The sequence below is a fragment of the Mandrillus leucophaeus genome, unplaced genomic scaffold (assembly GCF_000951045.1).
Source record: "Mandrillus leucophaeus isolate KB7577 unplaced genomic scaffold, Mleu.le_1.0 Scaffold491, whole genome shotgun sequence".
NCBI lineage: Eukaryota > Metazoa > Chordata > Mammalia > Primates > Cercopithecidae > Mandrillus > Mandrillus leucophaeus.
In genome coordinates, this window is record NW_012105265.1 from 803064 (window position 1) to 811691 (window position 8628).

Genomic DNA, 8628 nt, shown 5'->3' on the forward strand with positions numbered 1-8628 from the left:
AGAGAAAGCAAGTGAGATGGAAGCCAGAGTCTTGTAAACTACTCATGGAATTGCCATCCCATCACTCCTGCTGTGTTGTATTCTTTATAAGTGAGTCACTTAGGTCCAGCTCACACTCAAAAGGAAGGCCCTGTTACCTAAGGGGGTGACTAGAAGCCAGGGGTCACTGAGAGGCCATCTTAGACACTGCCTACCATAGGGGCCTTTTGTGGTGATAGGGGAGACTGGTTTTCATGAGTGTCTGCTGTTCCTTGTTTCTAAATGAAGGATCCTGTGGGACATTATGGGTAGCTGGTCTGGGCTTACTCTGTGACTGTGAATGCTGGATCGTGTAACATGTGTCAGCTTCCTTTTCAGGTATGTGGGCAGACAGTAGGAAGGCAGGTTGGAAATTCTTCCTTGTGTAATTCTATACCCTCTAGCCCACACAGCTGGAACCTGTTACTTGCTACTACCCACTAAAATATGGAAACATGATGGAATAGTGACTTCCTTGATTAGGTTACATTATATGGCAAAGGAAAAGAGTTACTGAAGATATCATTACAGTCTTAAATCAGTTAATGTTAAAAAGGAGATTATCCTTGGTGGACCTGATGTAATCAGATGAAAGACCTTATAGAGCAGGTGAGAAATGTTCTCCCACTGGCTTTGAAGAAGGAAGCTGCCACGAGTTCTATAGCAGCAGGGAAATGAACTTTTCTAACAGCCTGAATGAATTTGGAATAGGATTCTTCCCCAGCCAAGCCTCACGATGATAATGCATCTTGATTGACACCACGATCATAGCCTTGTGAAATCCTGACCTAAAGGTCTAACTAAACTGAGCCTAGACTCCTAACCCACAGAAACTATGAGATAATAAATGTGTGTTGATTTAAGAACCTGGAAGTAAAATACACTGTATTCATTTTCTATTCTGTAACAAATTATCACCAAACTTAGTGGCTTAAGTTCTGTTGTTACAGAATAGAAAATGAATACAGTGTATTTTATTTCCAGGCTCTCAAAGCCTCTCCCTTCTTGGTTCTCCCTTGTGTCCACAGTGACTGTCTGGAGTAAACCCAAGCTCTGTTCTCAGAGTCCAGCTCCCTCACTGGAGTCCTTCTTTAGGAAGGTGCCACCCTTTTCTAGAGAAAGCAGACCTTGCACTGTCAGCTGAGGATGTGTCACTGCTGCCAGCTGTGCCTTTTAGTTCTTATTTTTGAGGGGTGTGAAGAGGAGGAGCCTAACTTCACATATTCTAAAGGTACTTATTTAATGGAAGATCATAACAATTGCCCTTGCCTCCCCTCTGTTGTTTACATTTGTTGCTTCTGAGTTTGGAGACTCTCTGGGCCACTCTTGGTGAGAAGCGTGCTTATGCAAGGTATCTGTATCTGTGGTTTCCTCTACTCTCGTTTCCCCACCAAGCTAATTCTGCTTGCTTAGTTTTTCTCTTCATGGAATTTTACAAATTCCATTATATAGGTGCTGAGGATGTCTGGTCTATTGATGGCATATTTTCCTGTTTTTATAATGCTCTTACGGTTTCATTCTTTAAACAGAAAACAATTTTTTTTAGCAAAGACCTTGGAAGCACAGGGAGGCGGACGTTGGTGATGAGTCTGTGTGAAGTCAGCCTTGCATTCCAAACTGGACCTGCCTTTTGCTTTTTCTTTTTTAAGAGAAAAGAAAATACTGCTTTGCTACCTAACACTGATGTAATGTATTTGTAACCAATTTGGCATATTTCTAATAAAACTGATGAGAAAGGCAGAATTTTTATAACAATTGCTTTTCTTATGCTCTATTACTATTTTTGTCCCTTAAGTTCTCCCAAAGCATATTCCTATTAAGACTCTTCTATCTTTTCTTCTTCTTTTCCCTTCCTGTCACTTGTAATTTCATAGCCTCCCTTTCTAGTCTCTTTGGGTAATTTCTTAGAACGAGTGACTTGAAAATATTGCTGACACGGTTCTTTTCTAACCCTAACAACATGCACAATACAGGTGCTGAGGATGTTGAGATAATTGACCTAAAATTGTGATTTTTAGAAGTGTCTTAAGACTTTTAATTCCAAGCAACACAAACCAAGTAACCTAAACCTCAAACGGGCTTAGGTTAAAAAAAGAAAGAGTTTATTAGCAAGACACTGCAGTATCTCCCTAAACCCCAGGCTAAAGTTGTATTCCAGTGTCACGAGGGCCTGGCCCCAGGAACTAGAAAGCTACAGGAGCCCAGGTAGCCGTTAACTTTCTGTCTCAGACTTTCTGTCTCTCCTGTCTTTGCTTTTCTGAACATCTGCTTATTCTTTTCTCTCTCGTCAGACTCACTTTGACTGTTTTGGCATAGGTGTGGCCAAATATGGCTGCCCAAAAATGGCAACTAGAATTTCCAAGTTAATTTTATTGCAGTTCAAGCAAATAAGGCAGAGGTACAATCCCAGATTCCAAGGGGAAAGAATCCATTTGGTTTATCTTGCACCAGTTATCTCTTTTTAGGCTGGTTTAATGTGGTCATGAGGGCAGCTTTTGTGGTATAAACATGGCTTGCCATGGCCCAAGTTCCCAAAGAGGAGGTAAGTGAGTGGAAGTTTGGGCAGGTATCTCAAAACACTTCCGCTGCAACATTCTTTATGTCCAATGTGCGCTTTCTCATCAGAGAGGCAGTTTAGCTGGTGTTTAAGAACATGGACTTGGGGTCAGACATACCTTAATTTGAATCCCAGCCCTGCTACCTACTAGCTGTGTGATCTGAGGTCAGTACTTTCCGTCTGTGAAGATCAAATTCCTTCTCTGGGCAATTGGGATCACAAATCTCCTGAGGTTGCTGGGAAGATGAGATGAAATAATGTATGCTATATCCTATGCACTCAATAAATAGTAACTATCATGAATTATTACTATCATACCATTGGGGAAAGATGGTATGCATGGAAGAACATTCATTTCATCATCCTGAATGATGCAAGAAGATCTGGAGGCAAAATTTTAGATACCACAGAATTATATCATCAGTAAAAATCTAAGAGTTAAGTTTTGTTTTACCATACTTGACCAAAGACATACAGGCTAGGCTGCAGGAGTTAGGGCCCAAATAATCTAAACTTATTTCTAGAATATAATTTCTATTTCTGTTGGCTTTAAAAACAGTCAATGATTTTGCAGTCTTAAAGAGAGCCCAACAGAGTTGGTGGTCACTAATACAGACATAATAGCTTTTTTCCAGTTAGTGCCTGTTCTAATGGTCTCTGCGTTCATTCTGTTTGGGAGCAGGTTTATTTTGATTGGCTGATATCTTACTTGGTGAAATATTTTGAATAGCATCCCTGGAAACCATGTGCCAGAATTCAAAAGACCTCAGTTTTTTTGGTTAAAGAAGACACACTACTTTCTTTTAAAAACTATTGCAATTTCTTTTGTACTTTACCCACTTCTATGGTAAGATTTTTTGGGTAGCAAGTATCATTAAATGAATTCTTAGTAAAGGATATGTAAAATGATTATTTAAATCATTCATCATTGAAGGATACCAAATGTCAGCTGAAAGTTAACATTTATGTTAAGTAGAGATAGCTGAATAAATAATGCTCATTTCTTTTTCAAATGTAGCATATTATATTCTATATGGAACTATATATAGTAGAACAATATCTCAATGACTAACTGTGTAATTTTCTCTCAAGTTATGCAGACATTTTGATTGAGAGGGAAGTATTAATGCAGAAGTACATTCATCTAGTTCAGATCGTAGAGACAGAAAAAATTGCAGCTAACCAACTCCGACATCAACTTGAAGATCAAGACACAGAAATCGAAAGGCTTAAATCAGAGGTATTTCCCAGTTGATAGATTCCTTCTCATTGTTTCACGTTTTACCGTCATTTCCTCATGATTACTTAAGGCCAATTCAGGGCAACATTTTAATCCCAGGCTGACTTCCTCTGACGTCAAAACATACATGGCTGGGCCTGACGTAGACGTGGATCTAATGTCTATATTAGGATTAGGTAAATGTGCTGCAGGAACATATCAGGATAATGTGCTTTTTTTTGGTGGGGGGTGGTTATTTGTTCTCCTGATACCCTTTATTAGCTCAGAAATTCAAGAACTGACTATAGTGTTTAACTGTTTTCAGATGCCCTACAGCAATGATAATTATGAGTCTGCCATAGATTCCATTAAAGTCTAAAATGACAACTAAGGGAGGACCAGAAATGAATTCAGAAATACTTTACTCTTTTAGATTTGAAGGAGTCTAACCTTCTCCCCTCCACAGTTTTGAAAAGAACATTTGGATTAAACTATAAGACATTTGCTAGGGTGAATTTTTCCCTGGAGTTGGAATTCCTGCCTCCCTCTCCCTCCCTCAGAGTGTAAACTTCTCAGGCCTTGCATCCCCGGATAGTGAGGCTGATGCCCAGTGTGAGCAGAAGGCGGTTTTGGAGTCTACAGCCATGGTGTGTGCCTGGGTCCTCCCTCCCTCCCAGGCCTCAGTCTAGATAGAGATTCCTGAATGTACCTTTCCCGGTGTCCTGTCCTTCCTCATGGGCAGCAAGCAATCACTGAAGAATGGGAGAGGAATGCAGGGAATGAGATTTCCTCCCTCTGTCTGCCCAGGGATGCACTGGTATCTTCTGAGATTCAAAGAAGGGAACAGGACACAAGGAAACCTGCTAGTAATTGTATCCTCAGTGACAGACACAGTTTAGGCTCCTCCGTTTTGGCAATGGTCTTGTCATTTTTATCGTCATCAGACAACATTTTCCTTTTTGTGTCTTTGCACCTTCCTCTGAGACACACCCTGTGAATCCTAGATGGGGTTTTCGCCTTCTGCTCCCAGCACACATCACCTCCGGTGTCAACAGCACAGGCACAAGCTTCTTCCAACTGGGATGTGGCAGCTCCTCTGATGATGACAACTTGCAGATGGCGTTCACCATATTATTACAATTGTTAACTTCCCAGTTCGACCCTGATATCTGATATGGTGAAAACAGCAACAGAAAACTTAACAAACCTGCATTTTAAAAGACTATATCAGGCACTGTTATTTAAAACAAAATTATCGTGTTCTTTCTTTGCCACTGTAAGCTAGAGCAGATGCTTGTCTGCTCAGTGAAAGAGGTTGGTATTTACTCCACGAGAGAAGCTCAACACCAGGCGATGTTCCTCAATATTTATGTGTGTTTATCTGCCTTCACTATGTTCTATTTTAGTCTGAATGTAGATTGCAGCAAAAAACTGTCAGTTGCAGGTATGTCTTCTGTGGTCTCTTGACAGGAGCCATTAATTTATTTCCTACTCCCTTTCTTTTCCCACTTCCTTGCCAGAAAATGGCAGAGGGGTGGATTTGGTACGGGGGACAAAATATAAAGACAAGCTAGAGAGGGGCCATTATGATCTCTTAACTTTTAGGGTATTGCTGGCTAGTAGGTCTGTATAGGTTCTTAAGCTTGGAAGAGCCTGCCGTTGAGTGCTGGTCTAGAGAATTTTACTGCTATGTGTAGTTGAGAGGCCACCCAGTCTTGAAATGCCCCTCACAGGTCACGGAACTGAGCTGGAGATATAAAGAGATCCCAGGTTATTTTGATCCTTTTTACCTTTTCTGAGGAATTCTCTTGGTTGGCTTGGACCAGCCCCAGGGCTCTGAAGTTCCCTTTGCAGTTGCCATTTTCCTAAGGATGTCTGTGAGTCTGGGGTGCCATGTGTTTTGGAAGACTACAGGCCAATGACCAGACCCAGGGGCTCTGAGCTGAGTGTCACTTCATGTGGGGACCACAGGGCATTGCAGGCAGCCGCCTTCAGGTGAGAGGGTGGACACATCGCTGGGCTCCTGACAAGGTCTTGGCCTCTCACCACTGGTAGCTGGGGCTGAGTTTTGGGCTAACGTTTCTGCTAGCCCAGATCCCAGGTTACACTTTACACAGTCACTTCTTATAAACACTTCCATTGGTGATACCGTGCTTGGGGTAAAGTTTATGTTTCCCCCATCTCAGCACCAAAGGAAGAGAGGGTGCATAAAACGTGGATGTTTCCTGAGGATCTCATTGGACCACCTCTGTAGGCAGAGCTTCCAGTGTGTTATGGCTATATTCCAGCATTTCCCAAGTCATGAAATGGACCAATTTTGTGTTCCAGATTATTGCTCTTAATAAAACCAAAGAACGAATGCGACCTTACCAAAGCAACCAAGAAGATGAAGATCCAGACATCAAGAAGATTAAAAAGGTAGGGCCTGGAGGTTTCCAGCTTTGCAGGAGCGTGGTGACCAGTCGTCTGTTCTGTGGTGATGTCTTTGCTACCCTGTGCGTGAGCCGGGAGCAGCCTTGGTGTTTCTGTGCTGTGGCTCCCAGACTTGCCCTGCAGAGTGATCCAGACATGGCTACTCTAGAGAATTTAGGCTTGAGATGTCTTTACACAGTCTAGGAAGGATGCCAAAACCAGGCATGAAGACAATAGTGTTCTCCAGTGGGGTTAATTAAGTGCTGTTCAACCTCTTGATTTTGTGCGGCTTTCATATTTTGGGGGAATATTTTTTAAATTACATTTCAAAAATATTTCTTTTAGCTTTAATCTTTAGTGCTATTTAAGGAAGATTTTTTGGGGCATGTGAGACGGTTGAGTAAATCAGCACATCCGCTTAGATTTCTGTTTTATTGTTGTTTCTTATTTAACATCCACACAATCAGCAGATTTTTCCCTCTTACTGCCCTTTATAATTGCACAACTTTTGCAATGAACCAAATGCTGGCTCTCACTCTAGTCCACTGTGTTTTGATTTGTCATTTAGGTTTTGATCCCATGATCCTGATTATCTTATATAAAGCACTTACTCAGCTTTGTTAATAATAAGTGAAAAGCATCATATTTGAGGAAATTTGCCTGGATATGCATCTTCAAATCTTATTTCTTTTAAATTTGTTATTATTCCTTTCATTTTATGCTAATAATCATTCCCCCTTCACTGTAACCTGTCTCTTATACACATCTAGAGGTGAATAACAGAAACACACAGGCCAGTGCACTTTCTCAGGCTTGCCTGTTATTTTTCACGTCATCCCTAGGGAATCCTGATCGATTTTAGAGACTATGGTGTTTTCTACAAAATTGATTTTAAATTTTATTTTATATTCTTTTTTACACCTTTAAATATTGCTCAGAATTTGAAATAGAAATGATTCTTAGGACTAAGCCAAATGTTTTCAGTTTTCCAGAAATATAAAAGTAAAATAACACTATTCATTGCTTAGAAATTATTACTTTTTAAACTGGTTTATGGTATTGTGTAATAAGACTAATTTGTTTTTTTAAAAAAATTCCCATCTAGTCAGTCTGGAAACAAGATTAATTCTATTGCCTTTCCTTTAATAGTATGCAGTTGCAGGTAAAGAAAAAATTAATAAAAATCAATTTTCAGGTGTGTGGTAGAAACTGGTCTATTAGTAAATAAGTGAAGCAGCTATTGGTCAGCAAGCACCCCCTGCCCAACTAAATAGAAAGGTTTTACTTAACACAAAATCCAATTAAGGTGATTTAAAAAAATATTTCTGTTAAATGAAAGAACACTGGTAAAATTTTAAAAATATTTTTCTACCTTCTTGTTTCTTAATAGAAATAATTTTTTAAACCAGTTTTTGCACTTGTTAAATAGGTTTTGAGATCAACTTTGTTGTTCTTTATGTCGTATTTCAAAATAATGTCTGCATGGAAAAAAGTGTTAACAATGAATGAATCATTCTCTATTCTGATCTTGGCAAATATCAACATAATTTTTTTTGCCTTCATAGATTAAAACTTAAAATTGGTTATAATTCATGGAAATTTTTGTTAGATTTCTTCAAATAATCTGAATATAATATCCCCACATAATTGTGTTAAAATGTGGTTAATTTTTATTGAGGTAGAGTGACTTTAATGACTGTATAAAAATTGATAACATGGTGACAACACAGGTAGGCAAACAAGAGAATTTTAGACATTGCAAAAGAAAGGTCATTGTTTAATATGTGATAATTTAGAACATAGTATGGAAAAAGTGAAAAGTGTAAGGGTGTGTTAAATAGATAATAATGATACTTTGGTAGTGATTTAATACTTTCAATTATATGTGAATTTACAAACTACTTTGTTGCTGAATCTGCCGCATCTAAAGTGACAAACCCTAATTATCATAAAACAAATCCTAGTTGTTATAATTTTTTATATTTAGAAAGGACTTTTATATTTTTTTGTTAATCATTTTATTTTAATTTCATGAAAAATGAAAGCAGTCTGATAACATGAGATTAAAAACAGAGAAACACGAGATGGGGTCTTGCTGTGTTGCCCAGGATAGACTTGAACTCTTGGGCTCAAGGGATCCTCTCACCTTAGCCTCCCAAGTAACTGGGACTACAGGCCTGTGCATGTCCAGCTCTGTCAGTTATTTTATAGATGAAGAAACAGAGAATCAGAGGTCAAGGTGGTTGCAAGTAATGGCAGAGCCTCTGAGTGAAAGGTTATAATATATACTTGACTGCTCAGTGCCCAGCATTTACCTGGGCATTTTAAAGATGATCAGTAAATGTTTGTTGATTGGCTGAAACACACAGGCCAGTGCACTTTCTCAGGCTTGCCTGTTATTTTTCACGTCATCCCTAGGGAA

The 8628-nt window shown here is 39.3% G+C and overlaps 1 protein-coding gene across 1 annotated transcript in view; it reads left to right on the forward strand.

Annotated features, from left to right (window-relative positions):
* Positions 1 to 8628, forward strand: part of RASGRF2 (Ras protein-specific guanine nucleotide-releasing factor 2) — a 212001-nt gene that overhangs the window by 37998 nt on the left and 165375 nt on the right. Inside the window, exons 3-4 of the mRNA XM_011995569.1 lie at positions 3668 to 3815; positions 6123 to 6212. Of these exons, the coding sequence (XP_011850959.1) occupies positions 3668 to 3815; positions 6123 to 6212 (238 nt within the window). The remainder of the gene's footprint in view (positions 1 to 3667; positions 3816 to 6122; positions 6213 to 8628) is intronic.